The following is a 23,774-nucleotide window of genomic DNA, read 5'->3' on the forward strand; positions in this document are numbered from 1 at the left end:
CACATTGTAGGATTTTTAAAGAATTTATTTGTAAATTATGGTGGAAAATAAGTATTTGGTCAACCACAAACAAGGAAGATTTCTGGCTCTCACAGACCTGTAACTTCTTCTTTAAGAAGCTCTTCCGTCCTCCACTCGTTACCTGTATTAATGGCACCTGTTTGAACTCGTTATCTGTATAAAAGACACCTGTCCACAGCCTCAAACAGTCAGACTCCAAACTCAACCATGGCCAAGACCAAAGAGCTGTCGAAGGACACCAGGAAGAACATTGTGGACCTGCACCAGGCTAGGAAGAGTGTATCTACAATAGGCAAGTAGGTTGGTGTGAATAAATCAACTGTGGGAGCAATTGTAAGAAAATGGAAGACATACAAGACCATTGATAATCTCCCTCGATCTGGGGTCCAACGCAAGATCTCATCCCGTGGGGTCAAAATGATCATGAGAACGGTGAGCAAAAATCCCAGAACTACACGGAGGGACCTGATGAATGACCTGCAGAGAGCTGGGACCAAAGTAACAAAGGTTACCATCAGTAATACACTACGCCGAGAGGGACTCAAATCCTGCAGCGCCAGGCATGTCCCCCTGCTTAAGCCAGTACATGTCCAGGCCTGTCTGAAGTTTGCCAGCATATGGATGATCCAGAAGAGGATTGGGAGAATATCATGGGGTCAGATGAAACCAAAATAGAACTTTTTGGTAAAAACTCAACTCGTCGGGTTTGGGGGAAGAAGAATGCTGAGTTGCATCCCAAGAACACCATACCTACTGTGAAGCATGGGGGTGGAAACCTCATGCTTTGGGGCTGTTTTTCTGCAAAGGGGACAGGACGACTGAGAGTTAAGGGAAGAATGACCGGGGACATGTATCATGAGATTTTAAGCCAAAACCTCCTTCCATCAGTGAGAGCATTGAAGATGGAACGTGGCTGGGTCTTCCAGCATGACAATGATCCCAAACACACCGCTCGGGCAACGAAGGAGTGGCTCCGTAAATAGCATTTCCACATCCTGGAATGGCCTAGCCAGTCTCCAGACCTCAACCCCATAGAAAATTTGTGGAGGGAGTTGAAAGTCCGTGTTGCCCAGCCACAGCCCCAAAAGATCACCGCTCTAGAGGAGATCTGCATGGAGGAATGGACCAAAATACCAGCTACAGTGTGTGCAAACCTGGTGAAGACTTACAGGAAACGTTTGACCTCTGTCATTGCCAACAAAGGTTATGTTACAAAGTATTGAGTTGAACTTCTGTTAGTGACCAAATACTTATTTTCCACCATAATTTACAAATAAATTCTTTAAAAATCCTACAATGTGATTTCCTGGATTTTTTTCTTATTTTGTCTCTCATAGTTGAAGTGTACCTCTGATGAAAATTACAGACCTCTCTCACCTTTCTAAGTGGGAGAACTAGCAAAATCAGTGGCTGACTAAATACTTTTTTGCCCCACTGTATGTCTTTTCAAATGGTGGTGGCAATTAGGGGGGCTGCTCTGCTGGCAAATGTTTTTTTTTCTCTGGCAAACTTATGATCAAAGACATTCAGAAAGTGGCAGTGGCAAGGCTGGCGGTATTGGGATTCAGGACAGCCTTGCTGCACCATGACTGGCTCTGTTTGCAGAGCGCATTCTGAGGCGAGATGTGAAGAGAGGCAATGCCACTGAAGAGTGAGGAGAGGAGGGGGGAGAAGGAGAGGAAGGGAGGAGGAGGAAAGGGGAGGGATGGCAGGAATAAGCCTCAGCTCCCCCTCCTGTTCGTCCTCTTTCTCCTCCTCCTCCTCCTCCTCCTCCTCCTCCTCCTCCTTGCTGCCTCTGAGCGGCCATCTTTCATCTTGCGTCTGCCGTCTGATGCTTTCAAGTGGGTGAAACCCTCGACATCTGCTTCTGCTCCCTGGGATGCGGCACGGGCCATCGTCCTGCAGAGAAGCACCACCACGGGATAGATCCAAGGGCAGCGTCAGGGCAAGGCCACAGAAAGTTGATGATCTCCTCCATGTAGAATGAGAAACGACATGTTGCAGAATCAGAAATCAAGGGGAAAAGGCAATCCTGTGTTGCAACTACATACCACAGGAATGTTGTTAGCATAACATTGTTACAATAGCACTTTGGTCTTCAGGAGATCTATCCCAATGCAAATGTATCATTAAACACATCTAAAAGCAACAAAAGTTGATGAAAGTGCTTTATAATCAAACACAAAAACCATTAAAACACAAAGTACTGTTGGCAGTTCTGGTCATTGGTTAAAGCATGCGCCCCATGTACAGATGCTGAAGTCCATGATAAGAACTATTCTGACTGAAACCATGTTTAAAACCATATTTTTATTTATGTATTTATTTTTAATTTTACCTTTATTTAAGAGGGCAGCTGAAGAGGGACAGGAAATGTGGGGAGTAGAGAGCGGGGGAGAACATGCAGGAGATGGTCGACCAGCCGGGAATTGAACCGGTGACCCCTGCGACGAGGACTGTAGCCTCTATACGTGGGGCGCTTAGACCACTAGGGTACCAGCACCCCTAAAACCATATTTAACGTGTATTTTTATTTTATAGTTTGACCCATGTTCCATCTATTAACATGAAGGAGGCAGGATTTATGACCTATAATGCCGTCAGTCAGCTGGAAGCTCCAAATATTTTAGCTCCACAGTCCATAAACACTTGTTGCGTCCATTTTTATTATACAGCCTTTTTTATTATGTAACCATGTTTTTTTTAGGTTTTGTGTGCAGTTACAATAAAGCCTTTAGGTAGTATGAAAATGTAAAGCTTACTCTTCTCACTAAATTAATGTGATACATGGATAAAACATGTAGATTTACCTAAGAAATTCAGGTACACTCAAAATCATGGGTTCATTTCATTTTATTTCCAACCCCCCCAGTTCATTTTTTGCAGTGCATAAATGTAAATTTTGTTTTCCAGCAGGCTGACAAATGGCAGGTTTGCTGGCAAGTGTGGTCAAATGCTGCCTGCGGTTATTAACATTCAGAAAAAAAAAATCAAATACTACACACTGGACACATTTGCGGAGGAAATGTGATATTGCACAATTTGCCTACAAATGTCAATCCTTCAATGTCTTCCAAAAATTCAGAGCATTAAAAAGAAATGAGGACAGAAATCTACATCTCAGTTCATCTTCTTCTATTAGAAGAGCATGAAGTTAGGGGGCGAGAGAGCAAGGCTTTAATTTTGGGAACAGATTATAATTCTAATAGGCATGTTACATGATAATACAAACAAGAGGAATCCTCTGATGTGTTGTCAAATTAGAGCTTTTTTTCAGACAATATTTTTAAATCTTCTTTTATACGTGTTATACTCACAGATGTGTGTCCAGGTTGTCAAATATAAATGTACCTATACATATAAATAAGGGCCTATATATAAAGAGATCTGGTTGCTGCACAAGACAGCTGTAATGGCAGCATCAGGGAAAAAGCCTACACATGGACCGACATTTATGCTGCAGAGATAGAAAAAAATAAAAAGAAAGAAATTGGTTTTCGGAGATTGAATCAGAAGCTTACTTTTCAGCCATGCATTGAAATCCATGCAGCCAACAGCTGCATTCAAAACTAAAATCAATGTTCGAAAACACAGATTGTGGCTTATACTAGTAAACACTCACCACGGAAACATTTCACAGTTCACTCACCCAGACACATTAATTCTACTTACTACTTGCGAACAAATAAATGTAAATAGCTCTGTAAATAAACACTTCATCTTCGCCAAGAAGAAATAAGCCCCCCGCCGCCTCTGATTAAGACTACCAAAGTGATATATCTGGCACTTAAGACTGCTGTTTACCTCATAAACACAAAGACTTCAACGCAGCCACCCACACTGTCGCAGAAATACCACAAACTGAGTCTGCGTGCGTGAGCATTTCTCTGCGAGTCTTTGTAGCTTAAATGGGGAATCGTTTAATGACTTTCTTTCTAATGGATGCCTTTTTGGGAGCGTTTCATCCATTGTGGCTTTCAGCATCATGAGTTCTGTAGCATTCCCCGACTCTCACAGGAAAAGTGCTATAAGAACTTAAGCCTTGTGGTCTCGATGCAGGAGTTCTGCCTGATTTTTCCTTAGATTCGCAAAACTGTTTTTGTGGCTTCGAAAAAAGAAACTATGTCTGAAGGATGGAGTGGTGCTGTCGAAACAGAGACTGTAAGGCATCAGCGTTGATGTGAGGGTGTACCCGGAGTAGAGAGGATGTCATGTCACCTTCACTCTGCTGTCTGCATGTAGAAATCTTTCAAAGAGGACACAATTCAATTATATCTGAGGAAATGATGTTTGTTATTTGGGATCTGTTCCTTGTGCTGAAAAGTCATTTTAGATTTCCTTCATACTGCTCTGCAACTAAAATGTAATCTAATTTGCGAGAGAGAGCACCCCATGAGACTGTAGATTTGTTTGGCGAGGTTTCTGAACCCCCTCCTCCTGCTTTCATTGCCTGCCCGCATACACACACACTCACAAGACTGCAATGTTGATTCACATAATGGATGGTCTGTTGACTCTAAGTCTCTATTTCTGTGTATAACAAGCAGGAGACCATGTTTTTTCTGTTCTGCTTGGTCTTCTTTCATTGTGTGCCACCGCGTAGCATTGTATCACCAGGTGATAATGTGCAGCTCTGTTCCTTCTGCAAATGTAGGGAGTAGGAGTCAAGTTTTATTTATAGCAATCCGCCCACAAACTCCTGTAGAATTTAGTGATCTTTCAGGTTAAAAAAAAAAGACTTTTAACTCAGGCGAGGTGTAACTGATGCAGACATACTCTGTGTGTGTGTGTGTGTGTGTGTGTGTGTGTGTGTGTGTGTGTGTGTGTGTGTGTGTGTGTGTGTGTGTGTGTGTGTGTGTGTGTGTGTGTGTGTGTAATGAGTGCAAAAAGGAGCATCTTTGTCTGTAATTGCTGTGTTTGAGGTTCATCTAATTTAAGCTACCTTGAAATGTGCATTAGCAGGTGGAGGGCATATGCACAAGGCTCATACACTCAGCAACTCTTTTTATATATCTGAATTTCATACAAGTGAAATAGTTATTTCTTGGTATGGTACAGTCCTGTTTGCTACTTTTGATGCATTCGCAGCAAGCCTATAGAGCCATATTGGCAGCATCTGCTCCTGACAAACATACAGAGATTATTACGGAGTGAGCGCATAGAGATGGATGGAAGAAGACAAGCTGACAGACAGAGCGCTGATTTGCTCCTCTGTCTGCGAGCTGTCTGTGAGAACGGGCCATCTGCACATTCATTATCACAGTCATGATTCCATTATTGTCTCGTGTGGCAACAAGGGCTTGTTCTGTCTGGCCTTTGTTATTCTTATCGGCTGTGGAGCCGACAGCCCCCTTTTGATCGTGTCAGCAACAAAATTAAAAACTATCATGTAGTATAGCACATAACTGAATTATCCTCTGTAATAGTGACACACTAACATCTTCCTGTCTTTTTTTCCTGTTTCCCTGTGCAGGTCTCTTCCACAGAGCCATCATTCAGAGCGGCTCAGCCCTCTCTAGCTGGGCAGTGAACTACCAGCCGGTCAAGTACACACGTTTGCTGGCGGAGAAGGTGGGCTGTAACGTCCTGGACACGTTGGACATGGTGGACTGTCTGAGGAAGAAGAGCTCCAGGGAGCTGGTGGAGCAGGACATCCAGCCAGCGAGGTACCACGTGGCCTTTGGACCTGTGATCGACGGTGATGTCATCCCTGATGACCCTGAGATCCTAATGGAACAGGGTGAATTCCTCAACTACGACATCATGCTGGGGGTGAACCAGGGCGAGGGGCTGCGCTTTGTGGAGAACGTAGTGGACTCGGAGGATGGCGTATCTGGGAATGACTTTGACTTCTCTGTGTCAGACTTTGTGGATAGTCTGTACGGGTACCCAGAGGGGAAGGACACACTGAGGGAGACCATTAAGTTTATGTACACAGACTGGGCAGACAGAGACAATCCAGAGACCAGGCGTAAAACGCTGGTGGCTCTGTTTACAGACCACCAGTGGGTGGAGCCGTCTGTGGTGACGGCTGATCTCCACGCTCGTTACGGCTCACCTACATACTTCTACGCCTTCTACCACCACTGCCAAAGCCTGATGAAGCCGGCCTGGTCAGACGCTGCCCACGGGGACGAGGTGCCCTATGTTTTTGGAATTCCTATGATCGGTCCCACCGACCTTTTCCCCTGTAACTTCTCCAAGAACGACGTCATGCTCAGTGCTGTGGTCATGACCTACTGGACAAACTTCGCCAAAACTGGGTGAGAAAATTGTCTGTTTCTTATTACTTCTCAGTTATCACAAGAAAAGGGATAGGTTTTATTGGGAATTTATCTGCTTGTGGTTATAAGTACATTTACTGATACTACTTAATAAATAATAACTGAGATTCCAGTTTATTAATTAGGCCCACATATTTTTAGTTTCTCCTTGAGTTATGGTTTTAACTTAATAATTAATCTCCCAGAGTAAATAAGGGATTTAGGTTGTGATATTAGTGTTTGAGATCTAGACTGATGGCTCGTATTGATGTCATATTAAATCAAAAAAAGATTGAAGCATCTCAAATGTGGTTGGTACAGAAAAAAATAACATCTCAAACACATTTTGAGATCACTGACTCAATAAGGATGGCTAGTTGTCAGAAAAATACATCAAGCACAAATGAGCATTTGAAAGACATCGCATAAGCATAAGAGTGATGTATTGCCTGATTTAAACCATTTTAGTAAGAAGTACTCTTTAAACTCCTACAAATACAATGTAATGTTTTGTTTTTTTTGATTATCCAGATCTTGTGCTGATACATGCAAAGTTTGTCATTTCCTGGTATTCATATAAAAATGTTGAGGACTTGTGTGTTTAAAGAAACACCGTTCCTAGTTTTTACATCCCCGCCCTGTGGTTTTAAATTCTGCCAGTCCCTGAGCTGACCAAAACTCGCATTTCAGTACTATTGTTGTTGTTGATACCTATCAGTATCTGCAACAATTCCTTCTTTAGTGTTCCTTTTATGAAAGAAACATGCAAACTTGTGGAATCATATAGCACCCTGCTAACTGTGTCAGTGGATATTTAAGCATTCTGCTCAAAATGACAGTTAGTAAATCATCAATTGCAGATCAACTTTTTTTACATTTACCAAGCATTGAAGCAACTTGCATTGGGTAAAGATGTGTGAAAGTGTTCGAAAATGAAACACCAGGCATATATGAAATAAAATGCCAATGGGTCAGGGCCTGTTCCCATCAAGGGCATTTGTGCTGGCAGCACCTGTTTTCTTTATAAGACCAATGCAGTTCAGCGTTTTCAGTGCTCTGTGTCCTAAGTGCAGAAACACCTCAGTGTCAGCTGTTTTTTTGTATCCGTGCTCACAGCACTGTCCGTTGAAAATAGTTCATCTTTTGGAACACTTCCAGCCTTGCCAATGTCACTTCTCTATCACAAACAGTTCAAATTCAAGAAGGGGCGTGACTTCTGAAGTCAACTTTGTCCACAACAATTACAGATGCAAGTACAGAGGAGAAACTGGCCACACTTGTTTTTAGGAGGGTACAGTCCCCAGGTATAGAGGTGCTGCTAATGCTGCAACACCATTTCTATTTTTTTTTAGTTAGAAGTTTAAGTTTAAGTTATATTTTTGGCCTTTTTGCTTTTATTTCTTAGGACAGCTGAAGAGAAACAGGAAATGTGGGGAGTAGAGAGTGGGGGAAGACGAGAGATAGTTGACCAGTTGGGAATCGAACCGGCGACCCTTGCGGCGAGGGCTGTAGCCTCTGTATGTGCGGCACTTAGACCGCTAGGCCACCAGCTCCCCTACAACACCACTTCTATCAAACATTTTTACATGCTGTTTTTTTTTATAAAATTCCATTGGATAAAAACAAATATGAAGCATTTTTAAAAAAGAGTCAGTCATTACAATAGAAGCAGAAGTATCATGGGACGACTTAAGTTACCTAGGCATCAATTAGAAGCGGACAGAAATTTGTGTTGTCAGCACTGCCAGCACAAATTTAAAACATGCAGTTAGTGGACACAGGCCCTTATAGTGTAAGTGTTAATGTAGTGTTCACTGTGTTAGTGTTCTCCCATGACGGAGAGCCCATTCTTCAGTAACTCTCTGTGAAAAAAAAACAAAACAGAATGTAAGCACAAGCATGAGAATAATGTAGCTGCCAAATGCAATCGGACACATCATCATCAGAGGATGTAAAAGAAGCCATTACAAACACTTATTTAACAGCAGGTAAACAGAAAATGTTAAATGAATTAATGAATGACTCAAATCCACATACTGAGAACACTACTTACTGCTGCATGGTCTTAACAGCATAACGATTCTGACCAATCAGGAACCAATTATTACCAATTTAAGCCAGCCCTCTGTATCAATCTTTAATCCCAATTTAGATCAGACAAGTGTTTGTTTTCTATTTCGTGTCTAATTATCGGAGCCGTACAACATACCCACATATATTACTCATTTGTCTTTTAAATGAGTTGAACAGCAAACAACAGACTTGTTACAAATAGAAAGTCAAAGGGAGAAATCCTATCTCAGTCCTATTAAAGAGACTTCTTTGCCATATAAAAGAAGCTGCAGGGAAAAAGGAGCTCCACAGTGGATAGTATAGGACAGAAAAGGCATTTTTCAACAAAGACATTTTTTTCAGAGGTGTTTTTCGCCCGGACTTCCTTGGTCCCAGTCTGAAAACCTGAGACATATTGAATCTGAGGAAGATTAAATGTTCCCCCAGAATGTGTGCTGTGCTTTTTGTGCTTGGCTGCCTGTTTGGGTTGAGTATGTGTGCATGGCTGCCTGCCTCTCTGTATACTTCTGTGTGTAGTATTGTGTGTGTATGCTTTTGTGTTTGGCTGGAAATACTATCTATGCTCTATTATACCGAGGCCCAAAAGACACAGACTTATCAGGCAGACATATCAAACCCTTGCCCTCGGCAGTATCGATTCCCTTGGCGTGGACCAAGTCGATCACTTGTGCCCTGGGTGACTCTCGCTCCCCACAAAGCTCAATTTCGCCCCCACCCATCACAAAACTGGACCATTTTGTATGACTACTAGTAATCATTTCTAACAACTGAAATTTAATTTGACATCCCTGTAACCAGAGAGGTATTGATCCCATCCTGGACGGGATGCAGCCTGAAATCCTTTGCTGTGTTTTTTTTTTTTTTTATCTGCTTCTACATCATCATCTGTCCAATCGGGTGGCATTTACATCCAGTCGTCTGGCTGATGGGCTAATCCCGGGGCTCTGTGAGATCCTTGAACTGCTAATGGCAGAGCAGTGCAGATGGACTGATGTCAACTGTGCCGTCTCCTAAAGGAAAGCACTGAGGTCTGCCAGTGATGCTTGGACTAAAAAACAGCTGTCTCCACTGCCTGGCAGCCATCTTGTGTGAACACACACAAAGCAAAGATTTGTAGTTTCAGAAGGTTTTTTTATGCTTCCTTTCAAGAATATTATCTGCTGTTAAAAAGGACAGAGACTTTATTTGATTTCCTTGAGAAGTTTGACGCCTCGAGGTAAAAGCGCACACTGCTTATGTACTGACTCACTTTTAATTTGGATCTTGCATTGTCAGTGAAATTAATCCTGATTGATGATGACAGTCTGCCCATCTTACCTACAAGAGCTCAAATATAACTCAAAGTGCCACAGGCAATTAGCCTGCTGTATTTCTAACCTGGCCTTCACCCTGGCAAAGCAGCGGAAGTTGAAATAACAGATTGCACTTTACCGCTGACCCCGTGTCAGATTTTGTAGATTTCTGCATCACTGATTGATTGTGAATAAGAGCAGAGCGCTGAGAGAATAAACTGGATCTAAATCTCCTCTTGCTTTGGTATGAGTAGCATCCACCCTATGGTGTTTCGCTTTGGCGTTACTCCAGATTGAGGGATTACATGCAGGCCGCAATTAGGCACTCAGATGGTAAAAAGCAAAGGATTAGATGCCAGGATAATAGAAAACTCAGTGTGCTGCTCCAAAGGGTAATTTTACCCCAGTGCAAGACAACAGCTCTACCATCCACTCCTTAGGGAGGGGGATGAGATATTTCCCATGGATTCTGAAGTTCACCCTCCTCATTTACACTGCAAAAGGGGATATAGATCTCTCCTCCAACACCAGCCAACCCAATCTGGCTCTGGAGGACATCCCTTTAATTAAGACGCTGTTGGATTCTCGTTTCCATCTTGGCCCAGTCCAACAGCCGTCTTTCCTCATATCTGTAAAGCATCAGCTCTCGCTCTCCCTCCAGATGTTCATAATGAGCTGACCCAGATTGCACTTCCTGCCCCCTCTCTAAATCGGGTGTAGAAACATGTGTGACACGATGTTGAGACACTTGGGCTGCATGTCAACAGTGTGTATCATAGCCGCGTTCCCCAAAAGCTCTTCCTGTCCCTGGCTCTCATGTATCATCTTTACAGGGCAAATCCCGGCCCATGCGCCTTTTTTTTTCTTCCGCCATCAGTGTCAGCGAAGCATGAAAGCATACAGAGAGTGCACGCTGTCAAATCTTCTTAGTGTGCATGTGCGCATGTGTGCGAGAGCGATTGTGAGAGTGTGCATTTACACCATGAGGCTGTTCTTTGCTAAGAGTTAGGGATGTTTCAGAAGCCGGGGATTTACTCAGCTCAGAGTTATTTTTCTGGCTGCAATATTTGTTTCACTATTGACAGGCAAAATTGTCCTGCACTTTGTTGCCACAATAACTTCTCCTGAAACGTTTCTCCCAAACTTTTGCCACATGTGGCGTCCTCCACACCTTCACAAAGTCAATCCGGAGCAGGACTAGGCACATAAACAACTGGCAGAACACTTCAGAAAAGGCAGATGATGAAAAGACCAGAGAAGATCAGTCATTCTATATCATTAGTGCTATAAATATGTTGGTCCATCTTTCAATGCTGGCTGGTGCTCATTTCCACTGTGCAGTGAGTTAGCTGTGCCACATGCTGTGCTGGGCCTGGCTAGGTAGTTAGAGAGCAGAGCGCTGTCATGTGTTGAATTTCTTTCTGCATGCACATCCACCACTCTCTCTCACTCTCTCATTATTCTGTACGGGGGAAAAAACAGAGTCCGTTCATGTTTTACATTCACAACATGGACTGAAATATGCAATATTGATTGCTTTGTCTTTTGTGACAGTGGCTGCAGACCAAACAAATGTAGATGGGAGTAACTAAAGTGTGTCTATATCACAGTTTAACAGCAGGCACTTTGATTTACAACCCTGCTTGTTGATTTTTTTTTTTGCCGTCCCCCTCCCACATGTCAATCGAGCAACTCTCCTCTGTAGGCTTAACAGCGCGTATACATCCACAGTTTCTCCCGTCTGACCTCATTCACGCTCTGATTCAACCTGTTTGTATTTTTTTCACCACAGCTGTCTAGTGGTTACATCACTCATCCCTCAATGCCCCTACTTGTCCTTTCCCTGGATTATTCCACCCCTTGTTCCCTTCAGCCTCCTTCGTTAGGGCCAACTCAACCTGCACCAGGAGTGTGTGAAAGCTCGGCATTGTGCAACAGCACAGCCACCTTCCTACTCCATTAAATGGGCACTCACTTGATGGGAGATTTGTAGCCAATATCCTGATTTGCATTAGAGAAGGTAAGGAAGTGGTGTGGCTTGTTAAGGGGCCTGGATGCAATTGATCGGTGTCCATGCTGTGTGCTGAATGTAATGAGAGGAGGACAGCAGGGGGGAGGAGGGGGAAAGAAGGAAATCTGCATGTGTACATCTATAAGTAAGCGATTTTAAGTTTGAAACAGGGATAAATAGCTAATATATCTGCGTCAAATGCTACAAAATAACAATTCAGACCTTATAGAAAGCTGTTATTTGGTTTAAAAGGGAAGAAAGGGAATGAAGGGAAGGTGAATGTGGGAGGAGAGGGTGTTGTGTTCGCTGTCACTCATCTAATCAAACAAATCAATAGCGTCTATAATAAGGAGTGGTCCAAGAGCTGTGTCCTCCAACACTTCTGCACGCCCCAAAGTCACAGCGCCTCGCCCTGCATCACTTAGCCCGCTGGACCGAAGGCTGCCATTAGATATGAGCCACGCATCACTCAACCCTCTGCCCCAGCGTGAGACCACATGAAGGGTAAAAGAGCACAGCCTGATCATTTGCCCGCTCAGTGCGGAAGTCGCTCCCCCTCTGCGCCTACGCATAGACGCTCCACAAACACATTAAGATTGAGTGTTTATAAAAAATTTACACAGAAAGCAAGGGAAGGTGTTGTGAACCTTCTGTTGGAGTTAAAAATCACAATTAGCTGCTTACTTTGTGTTACCTGGTAAGTAGATAAACAACTGCAGGGGATGAATTTGTCTCACAACAGCGAGAACAATAACCCCTAAAAAAGGAAACAGGTTCCAACTTTGCATATTTTAGCAGCTTAGCGTAAGGAGCATCGGTGCCACTGAATTAATGCCTGTTCCTTGTTTTATACGGAGAAGCTATACTCAGCACAGGATCCACAGACCTTGAGTGTAGTGAAAATAGATTCTTGTCTTCTTGCCTAAGGGCACCTAAACGTGTCTTTTCAGATTTGGTGATGGCTAGGTCTATGATCATTCAAGCGCTTCAAATTACATCAGGATGAAAAGGGGAAGGAGGTACATGGGAAATGAAAAAAAGAAAGAAAATTATATTCATTCTTCCCCCTTATCTACCTTTTACATCGGTGCTCGCAGATAGGGCTTGGAATAGGTAATGAGCTCAGGTCTTGTTCCGCCTCTGTGTGTAGGTAGAGCTGGGAGTGTGTGTCTGTCATCCGGGTGGCACAGCATCTTATAGAAGGCTTACAGTTACACAAAGCTTTGTCTTTTATCAGCCTGGAGAGACTTGTCGTCATCACTACACAGCATGTACCGCTTTGTGAAATGTGACATGCTTTGCGTTCAAGTGAAGCACTTGTGTGGCCCCAGAGGCCATCATCTCAACCATGATGCATTGCAAATTCAAACACACACACACACACACACACACACACACACACACACACACACACACACACACACACACACACACACACACACACACACACACACACAAACACACACAGGTACACAATGTGACAGGAGATGAAGCAGGCACACAAGAACTCCCAGTCGATCACAGACACAAACATACATGAGCACTTTAGCACACATGGCAGACCAAGGTTAGGGGGGGTCAGCAGGTCATCATGAAGAGGAGGAGGAGAAGGGAGGAGGCTGAGGAGGAGATGAAGGCGATGGTTTATGACACCACACAGCCATACGAACACATCAGAGGAAATCTGAAAGGCCATTAAAACGCCCGCTTTTATGGGTGTAATAATCCCTCCTCTCTGCCTGGGAGGCCAGCCACAGCTCCAATGACCGTCGGGATTAAGTGGGAGGCCTGACAGGAGGCAGGCTATCAGCTAATGCAGGGGAGCTACAGGAGCCCATCAGGACCACAAACATCATGTTATTGCCAGGACTGTTCACACAAGTCATAACGAGTGGTTTGCTAAAGAGCTGAACACATTCAGCAAGCTCGGGTGGCAACTTTTGCCAATTTATCACTGAACTGTCACAATATTTGGACGAGAAGTGATTCGATGACCACAAGGGTTGAGTGCAAAAGTGTCAGCTTTAATTTGAGGCCAATAGGGGAAATCATATGAACAGGCAAAGCTAATATTTTTTGCTAGCCCTACACACTTCCTGTAGCTCCCTTTCAGCTCATCAAACAGTCTCTGAGAGGTTAGGATAATGTCAATGTATGCTTTTAGTTTGTTTATCTCTATCAAAGAAGTCTCCACTGTGCTGTGGCTTCTTAAAATTACTCTTCAGCCCATGGAAATCAGCCAGCTGTTGATATCTCAGCGTCAAGTTGCCTTTTTTCCAGCCTGTTTAATTCTATTTCGTTCAGTCTGTATCTCAGAGTGTTCAGCTGTGACTGGTCTCAGCTGACTTCATAGTCATTGAATTGTTTCACATGCAAACTAATAATATGAGCAAGCAGCCAAACAAAAAGTCTCTGTTCACACACACTTAGAGGTTACTGCATAGATTAAAATACTCTGCATGGTGCTGTTAGAGAAACTTCAAACTCTGTTTATCTGTTATCTACAAAAGATTATGAACTTTTTTAAAGTTCATAATCCTCTGTTTGAGAGATTGTAGCTGTCTGTTTTTCTGTCGTTTTGAATCAATTTATTCATCATTTTTTTCTGGTATTTGATCTCAAATGTTGACAGAACAGTACTTATTTTTCAGATGAACACAATGAAAAGCCCTCTAATGAAAAGGATCTGCGCTCAGTGGAAAAACACAACCTATTAAGCCCTCCACCAGGTTAGCCTGTACACTAACCCCAACTCCCCTATTTTCAGCAAGAGGGAGAGGAGTGAAGAGAGAAAACTATGAGACAAGTCTTCAGGGAGATGTTGGAAAGTGGATTGGGGGAGGCAGAGCCAGGGTGAGAACCTTGTTTGAGCTAGAGCTCACCTCTGCCGGGTTAGCCTGTACACTCTACCTCCCCCTACTCCCCCATTTTCATAAAGGAAGAGATGACTTGAAGGAGGGAAAACAAAAAAGATTCTGTAGAGAGACATAAGAAAGTAGAGTGCCAGTGTGAGAAGCTTGTTTGGACTGGAGCTCACCTCTGCCTGGTTAGCTTGCACGCTCTACCTCCCCTTACTCCCCCATTTTCATGAAGGAAAATAGGACTGAAGACAGAGGAAACTGAGGGAAGATTCTGTAGTGAGATGTTGGAAAGTGGATAGGAGAGGTACACTCTAACCCCCCCAACTCCCCTATTTTCAACAAGAGAGAGAGGAGTGAAGAGAGAAAACTAAAGATGAGTCTGTAGAAAGATGTTGGAAAGTGGATAGGAGAGTTAAAGCCAGGTTGAGAAGCTAATTTGGGCTTGAGCCAACCTCCACCAGGTTAGCCTGTACACTCTACCTCCCCGTACTCCCCCATTTTCTTAAAGGAGGAGATGACTTGAAGGAGGGAAAACAAACAAAGACTCTGTAAAGAGATGTTAGAAAGTAGACAGCTAGAGTGAAAAGCTTGTTTGGACTGGAGCTCACCCCTGCTGAGTGAGGTTGTTCAAGGGTTGTAAGCTAACTACCTGTATTTCCCCTCCACAAAATTTGGACCAAACATTCACTCTATTTTACAATGTTCAAGAGGGAAATCGCAGCAGCACAGCTCAGGAAACATTATAAAGTGGATCTGACTACATTGCATCACACAGCACCCAGTACGCCCCCAGTACAAATAGAGCAGGGTAACCTAGAAGCCCTCACCACGCTGAGCAGCAAACACATCAAACTCAGATCATTCGTTCAGACTCCACAGCTCAGGGCAGCACTTCAAAGCCAGTATGCAGCCCAAAGTTGAGCAGCGGTTGTAGAAAGTGTTCAAAGGAATGTTGCCTGTTTACTATTGACTTTGCAACAATTACCCAAGCATATGTGTGTGTAATTAGATAAGGCAGCCAGTTGTTCTCTAATGCGGCAAATCAAATTAACTAAAGATGCCACATTGATTTCTTTGTGTTCCCTAAATTATTCATCTTCACTTGCACTGAACCAGCCAGCCAGCCACAAAAGAACTTTTCTAACCCCTCTGCTCCCTGCACTCTCTCACACACACATATACACACACGCGCACCATTTGTTTAGTGAGATCTGTCCAAGTACCTTTTCAATATTTCACCACCACAATTCAGCAAATTGACCCTCCTGAAAAGAGACTATTTGCCGTGTTATGGAAATGCCCGGAATTCCCATTAACTCAGTTTGCAGCAACCTCAGCTATTGTTGTCATGTTCGTGTATACATATACGTGTGAGAATGAGAGATGGGGGGGAGAAAATGTGCTTGTATGTGTGTGTGTGTGACGGCACCAACATCCCTGCTATGAGGATTCATGAGGCACGCAGGCTGCAGACAACCACGTCTCAGGCTGCTCCATTGACATCCTGTTCTCTGGCATGTTGTGCACGGGGAGATCAATATGACCTTACCTCCACCACCCACTCCTTTGAAACTTAATTACTGATATTCAGCTACAAAGTCATCATAGTCTGGCTGTCAATATTCATTGGGGATCATTACGGGCCTAATAAAAGAGGTTATTTACGGGCTGCTGTGCTGACACCGGCCCAGGTCCAGGGATTCAGCTCTAGCCATCTCAATTTGCTTTACCTCCCTCCTCTCTCTCCTCCTCTTCCTCTCTCTCTGTCTCTCTCTCTCCCTCTCCTTCTCTCTCTCACCTCTCCCAGAAGCACTGACCTGAAAAAGAAAAATTGACAGGAAAGGAACGAACAGGAGGGTGAATTCTTCTGGCACGGCTTTTAATTCTCTTGGCCGTGTTTGGAGTTTTTTCCGCCCGGGCCAAAAAGAAAAAAAAACATTGTAGCAGCTATATCCCTAAATTTGAACTTTGCTCGCCACTGGCATCACACTCAGACCCACAAAGGGGATATTTCCTGACATTTAGAGAAATGTCGCGCACAGCCTGCCCGTCTTGCGACAACACATTTTTTAACTTCTCGGCTCCAACATCAATTACTGTGTTTTCAAGGCTGCAGAGCGATTCTTCAGGTTCCTCCACAGAAAGTCATTTCATCAGGAACAAAAGCAACAACACGGGCCGCAGAGCTGCCATTCCTGACATTGTAGGGCAATAAGGCAACAAGGAGTAGTGTGATTGCTATATGTTAATTTGTTCAATAAATCAATAGCTTCACTGTAATTGAAATGGTTGGCCATCCGGTGTTGAGGAAACGTGGGAAAGTGAAAAGTGGAACAGTGAACTCTGTAGATTAAAAGAGGAACTGCATCCTGAGAATCTCTCTCTCTCTCTCTCTCTCTCTCTCTCTCTCTCTCTCTCTCTCTCTCTCTCTCTCACTCGCTCAGTCTCGCACATCCTCTTTTGTCTCTTGCTTTCAGTCTCAAGCACACACAGACGTCCCCATGTCCAAGTACTCACACACACATATGCACATAGGCTCTGCAGTTTCCTCTTCCTGTCTTGATTAATATGGTCCACTTTACATCAGTAAACTGGAAGCCGATGCACACTGTGCTGCCTTCCCTGAGCAATTAGCGAAGGGGCTCCACCAGCGTTGGATTATCAACAACAAGATGCCTCCTGACGCGAGCCCTAAAGCCTGCTGACTTATTCATATGTGTTTACTTTAAAAGCCTCTGCCCTGGTTTTTGTGGGTGGGTTGCATCTGAACTGAATTAGGAGCAACATCTGGGGACAGAGCGGAGGAGGGGATGAGGCACAATATGACAACACTGAGGAGGCTGAGAGAGATGTGGAGATGTTTTGGTTCAAATAGAAATGTGAGTGAAGGAGGGAAAGAAATTGATTGGACGAATCAGAGTCCAGTAATGCAACAGCAGAAATTCATTTCCAACCACATCCACCTGGATCAATTATTTGCAGCCTGTTTGTTGTTGTTGTGGATTTGTCTGTTTGGTGGATTCGCCAAGCAAGATTAATAATTTCTCCTGTAGTGGCTGAACCCTTTTCACGCCAAAGTATAAGCTGTGACTGATACTGTTATGTCTCCTTTTCAGTACTTTTATTTTTTTCTATCCCCAGATGAATGTGGGAGCGTGGATAATTAAATATACTACCAGAATTGAATTTAACACTCTGTTATGTCTGTCTTTTTTCCACAGTGATCCCAACAAACCAGTTCCCCAAGACACAAAGTTCATCCACACCAAGGCGAACCGCTTTGAGGAGGTGGCCTGGTCCAAGTACAACCCGCAGGACCAACTGTACCTGCACATCGGCCTGAAGCCAAGAGTGAGAGACCACTACCGTGCCACCAAAGTGGCCTTCTGGAAACACCTAGTGCCCCACCTGTACAACCTCCACGACATGTTCCACTACACCTCCACCACCACCAAAGTGCCCCCGCCGGAGACCACACAGAACACCCTGTCCACCAAGAGGCCCAACGGGAAAACCAACTGGCCATTCAACACCAAGCGGCCCCCGATGTCGCCGGCGTACAACAGCGAGGACAAGGACTCATGGAACGATGATGAGGAGACCGGGCCACTGGTGGTGGAGAACCCACGGGATTACTCCACAGAGCTCAGTGTCACTATCGCTGTGGGAGCTTCGCTACTATTTCTCAATGTGCTGGCCTTTGCTGCACTCTACTACCGTAAAGACAAGCGGCGGCAGGACTCCGGGCATGGCCAGCCAAGCCCACAGCGCCAGACCACATCCAACGACATCGGCCATCATGCGCCCGAAGAGGAGATCATGTCACTGCAGATGAACCAGACACACCACGAGTGTGAGGCGGGGAACAGCAATGAGGGGGCTCTGCGTTTAGCCTCACTGCCCGACTACACACTCACACTGCGGCGCTCACCAGACGACATACCCCTCATGACCCCCAACACCATCACCATGATCCCCAATTCTCTAGTGGGCATGCCCAACCTGCACCCCTACAACACTTTCACAACCGGCTTCAACTCCACCGGCCTGCCGCACTCCCACTCAACCACCCGCGTATAGCTTTAAGGAGGCCAGGGGCCAGCCAGCGCAGGCGGGGGAGGAGGAGCGGGAGGATGAACGAACGGAGGAGAGGATTGTGTTTTATAAATATCACAGGGAGGGGGAGGGCCACAGGGGGAGGGGAGGGGAAGGGCATGAGTCGGATTAAAACGTGAAGAGATTTAACTAGACTTTTACTACGAGGAGAGTTGCTGAGAGCTCTCTATGGATGTCAAGTTGTGCAGAGCTGCCAAAATCAAACTGCTTCCCTTCTCCTTATCAGGGGAGGGGGTCTTTCTGCAGTGTTCTTTTCTAAAGTAATCATTTTAAAAGCCTTTTTAAGCAGACTGAGGAGATATCAACACTTTTTTTCTTGAATTCATAACAAAAACAAAGAGAAGTGCTTTTTATTTCCCATCCCTTCCTCCTGCGGGAGACACATCTCGAACAATGGCCTCTACGTCAATATTCGCAAAATGTTTTTAATTGCTTCTTTGTTTTGTTTTACGTTTCAATGCCTTACAAAGCTTGTTCTTTTTTGTCATGATTTCTATTCCCTGAGACTATTCCAAGTGGAGTTTGTTACAAGCAGATGAGACTCAAAGATGAGAGACTGAAACCAGGAAGGGAACCTAGAGGATATGCAGATGTAGAGATTTTTAAACCCATTTTGGGCAACTCATTTTTTTCTTTCTGTTGCGTACCAACACAACAGCAACACAAATGGTGTTATCTTTTTTTTTTTTATCTCGTATAGAATAATTTGTCTGGGACAGCTCTTGCCAGGAGATGAGACGGCAGAGATAAATACTATGTTACTGTGATTGTTTTGTTAAGAAAAAAGTGCATCTTTTACAGCCAATTTCTCTGTTAAGCTATCTGATATTATCTCCACAAAGTGTGCACGTACACATGCTGCTTAGAGCACCAGTGTGTTTGTGTGCATGAGAAAATGATTTCCAGTTCCCCGTGTGCAAGAGTGGCGAAGAGGCTGAGATAAAGGAAGAGACACATTGTCGGAACTTGCAAAAGCAAGAGCGGTGAGTGAGTGAGACTGTATGTGTGAGAGAGTACATGAGAAAGTGTGTGTATGCCTGAGTGTGTGTGTATGAATGTGTGTGTGTCCGTGCACCTGTTTTTTTGTTTGTAGGTTGTATAATGTGGTTTCAGGAGGGTTGGGAGCTGAGTACTTTCTCATGTTGTTGATTTTGGTTCACCACCAGTAGTGTTTCTGCTGCGTCTCTGGGTGTCTGTCTTTGCAAAATAGCACTTTTGTTATTTTCAAAGTTATATATGTCTAATTTTGCTTAAAGATTACAAAATAAAAATCTATTATTTTGCGTGTAAGAGAAAAAAATAGCTAAAGATTCAACTGAACTAACTGACATGATTCCATTGACTTTGTAAGAGTTCCTCCTCAAAAGCAGACAGTGGCCTGTTTGCACTGATAAACCTACATCAGTGCACACTTGTATTTCTTTGAATATATATATAAATATGGGCATACATACATATATGTATAGGGCTTCTATGGAGATATCATTACCACTAAAAAATAAATATTTAAACGCTCTTCAGACCACGAAAACACAGAATTAAATACTGTGTAATGTTATCATTTGAAACATGCAGCCAAGAACGCCCCTGGTGTCTTTGTAAGAGCTCTATATGTATATTTATGTATAAAATATTTAATATTTATTTATGTATACCAGATGCATACATGCTGATTGTGCCATGTGCCAAATTAAAACTGTAAAAAATTAAGAATATAAAGTTTCACAAAACTTTTTTTTCTCTCTTGATCAAAGTTCTTTTCCACCCCTTTATGACTTTCTATTATTTCCATTTTGAATGACTTAAAAAAAAGAAAAAAGAATCTTGCAGCAAGTGCAAGTCTCCCCCCAGGACTTCCTCCCTTCCTTTTTCCTCTTCTCTCCTCCTCCTCCTTCCCTCTCTCCTTCCCTCTCACTGAAACCTTTGAGAAAAACAGGCTAACAGCTTGGGGCCTATCTGCGTGCATAACTCCAGATTTTACTGTAATTCATGCAAAGTAGTACTGCAGCGATGGGAGATTGTGAAAAGATTGCCTTGATGTACTCACATTGCATCCTATTATATGTTATTCTCGGGGAGAAAACTGGAGTTATTGATTCTGCGAGTAAAGCTGACAATTTTCATTAAGCATCTTGGCACAGCACAGATTGTTTCCAGTGTTACAGCAACGTGCAGTAATGCAACCTGACCTGCTCTCCTAGAAAAATGTTACAAAATGTTGACACCTTATGCACATAAGCCTCAACATTTTTATGAATTATCCTATTACAGTTTCCTTTGGTGTTTAGAGAATGGGGCCGCAGCAGAGCGAGAAGCACAGTCTGGTCAGCTCATCACCGATGCTACCACCAGCAGAAAGAGAGAAGGGTTATTTGAGCTGAACCGCAGCCACTAAGAAGGAAATAAGCAGTTGGTTTCTACCTGGTTCTGTCTCATACATACAGAAACATCTCATATATCTGCCTGTGCTTATGTTCTGAGAAGATTATACAAACAGTCAAATGTGTTTTAGTCGAAGAATACTCGTGACTGCAAAATGGATGTGAAACTTTTTACTGGTAGCTGTGCTCAATGACTAGAATCATCCAGACAAGTGAAGGGCAGGTGTTTAGGGTTTAGGTGTAACTATCAGCAGGAGTAAAACTTAAGGATACAGTTTCATTAGTATAGTTCAGGGCCACATTTAAATTGCATTAACTAGAGTGTTCCATACTACAAAACTTCAAAACATTTCCAGCCTTCCTCAGTGTTTTATGTCACTTTCATCTTTGAGGTATAATTGAATAGATAAAGGGATTTAGTTTGTTTGTTAGTTGGCAACTCGGCACGTAGCATCTGCAGAGAGCATCCAAACCCTCCAAAGAGTACTGATGAAACACTGATTTTTAATCTGAACTGCGTTATTCAGTGTTTTCACTGGTTTTAGTAACCAGGTCCATTTGTTCTGGTGAGGATGAAGCCTCTGTGGATCATTCGGCCCCTGTGAAAACCATGTCTAGATGAACACTCAAGGACTCCTTACTTCAAAATGAGCTGAGCCCCTTCAAACAAGCATGTGTGAGTTTGCCTTGCTTTGCCCCTCCTGACTTCCTCTGTCCACAGGAGAGTGGTAGAGAAACATTGATTTAACATAAAACTTCTTCATTCAGCTTGTTACCAGTTAGAAACCTCAGGTCTGTTTGTTTTGAAGAGGAGGAGACCCCTGTGGATAATTTGGTTCCCCGGTAATAACCTTGCAAACTATGAACACTGAAGGGTCATTTTGAAACTCGATTTTTATAGTTTATAGGCTGCAACTTCCTCGCTGTTGCTGTAGCTGTTTCTGGAACTGTTTCTGTTGTACTTTATGTTCACTGGCACTGCTAAATGACATGAATGCAGAGATTACATTGTCAAAAGCAAGTTGACTCTTTGTCCTCCCCACTGATTGATCAAATCAGAAACCTTTAGAGGGCAGCTTTCGCTAAACAGGACGGAACAGTGGCTGGAGAGAGCTTTTTGTGGCAACCATATTTTCCACCAGATGCTTTAAAGTGCAGGGCGAAGAGGGTAGTATCAGTTTGACTGTCTCTTTTTGCTTCACATCCACCTTTTTTTTACTCCATTGTTATTATTTCTCAAGGTTCTTGAAAAACTTGTCCCCTTCTGCAGTCATCTCCTACACAAAGGGAATAAATGGATTTTTTCTTGAGGAGCTAACAGAGTAGAGACATGACATTTTTCTTAGTACAAAGTGTGGCATCTAATTCCAGAAAATAAAAAGATTTCCTTTTTTCACTGTGGATAATCCACAGCACACATTCCATCAGCAAATTGACTGTTTTAGTGACGGTGTGAAGTAGTTCCAGGGAAAACTGTTCACAATAAGATCTGTGAATTGTTAGAGTAACAGGAACAGTCTTCGAGTAAAAAATAAATACAAATAAGTTTCTGTTAAATTCCCTTGTTGCTGCTTTAATCAATGCTTTTATTGATAAGCTCAGAGACAGCACCAAGGATATTTATCATTTGGTTCCGCAGCTCTCCCCAGCTTTACAAATAAATGTGTTTCAACAGCTTTTTTTTTTTTTAGCAAAAAAAAACAAATTTATGGTCATATACCAAGTGGTAGTTGGGAATTGCAACATCAGGAGTTAAGATATTTCCCCTGGTACCTGGTGGACAACAAAACAAAGTTTATTGTCAACATTTGGCATCACTAGGTGCCTGCACTCGTGACAGCAAATGATATCTAACGTAATACTCTCTCTGTTGGGTGTGTCAATAAGAAGCTGTTTGCTTATAGGTTTATCTCAGTTTATAGATTTTACATTAAAGTGTATTGGTCATTCAGAGTCTCTAGATTTTAGAATGAAAACTGTCTTGGTTTCCATTTGTAACGCATTTGTGATCAGAGCAATATGAACCAAACCCACATCAGCAGACTGTATTCAGGAAAAACAGTTTGTGTGGGGAGCAGAAATAGATGGAACACAGCGACATCCTCGCTCACATCAGCAGCAATCTCACAACGATTTGTTTATCTCTGTAAAGAGATATCTTTGATGCTGTCTTAAAAGTCAATCAGCTTTTAGAGTTCCAGATTTCCTCGAATGCATCCGATTTTCATCTTCTCATAAAGTATACATTTTTATGTCTCAAAATTTGCACCAGGATGTTATTATTTCTCACTTTAAGACCCCTTTAATGTAAGTAAAACCACACAAATCCACAATTTTTTTTCCAGGGATCAGACTGCTAAAATAACCCAGAGTGAAGCCTCTGAGTAAGCAGTGAAACTGAGACTATCCAGAAACAGGTGAAAAGGAGCTGCTCTGGATGAGATAAACCAGGAAATGATGGCCTTTATTTTGCAGACATATCATGTCTTTACTTTCAATTGGAAAACTTGGTGGCTAAGGTCATAAATCAATATATGGAAAAGTAGGTTTTTATTCTGTTAGCACCATAAACAAAAAATGTATCAACCATTATTATTCAGCTTAAGTAAGTAAGTAATTTGTATATTGTGACTTGCAAAGGGAAATCGTATGTAAATTAGCTTTAAGCTTACACTAGTACAAAGCATCAAATCAACATTTATGTTGAATATCATACATGGTCTCGTTGTAAAAATGTTGTTTTTTTAAACAGAGAC

At 43.0% G+C, this 23,774-nt stretch overlaps 1 protein-coding gene across 2 annotated transcripts in view; it reads left to right on the forward strand.

The window, feature by feature from the left end:
- Window positions 1-20,441, forward strand: part of nlgn3a (neuroligin 3a) — a 274,566-nt gene extending 254,125 nt beyond the window's left edge. Inside the window, exons 5-6 of one of the 2 annotated variants that reach the window (XM_034689946.1) lie at window positions 5,495-6,284; window positions 17,743-20,337. In XM_034689946.1, the coding sequence (XP_034545837.1) occupies window positions 5,495-6,284; window positions 17,743-18,601 (1,649 nt within the window). In that variant the 3' untranslated portion in view covers window positions 18,602-20,337. Of the gene's footprint in view, window positions 1-5,494; window positions 6,285-17,742 lie in introns of both variants that reach the window. The other variant, XM_034689945.1, reaches the window with a different exon arrangement.
- Window positions 20,442-23,774: the final 3,333 nt, after the last annotated feature.

This window comes from Notolabrus celidotus, chromosome 8, assembly GCF_009762535.1.
Source record: "Notolabrus celidotus isolate fNotCel1 chromosome 8, fNotCel1.pri, whole genome shotgun sequence".
NCBI lineage: Eukaryota > Metazoa > Chordata > Actinopteri > Labriformes > Labridae > Notolabrus > Notolabrus celidotus.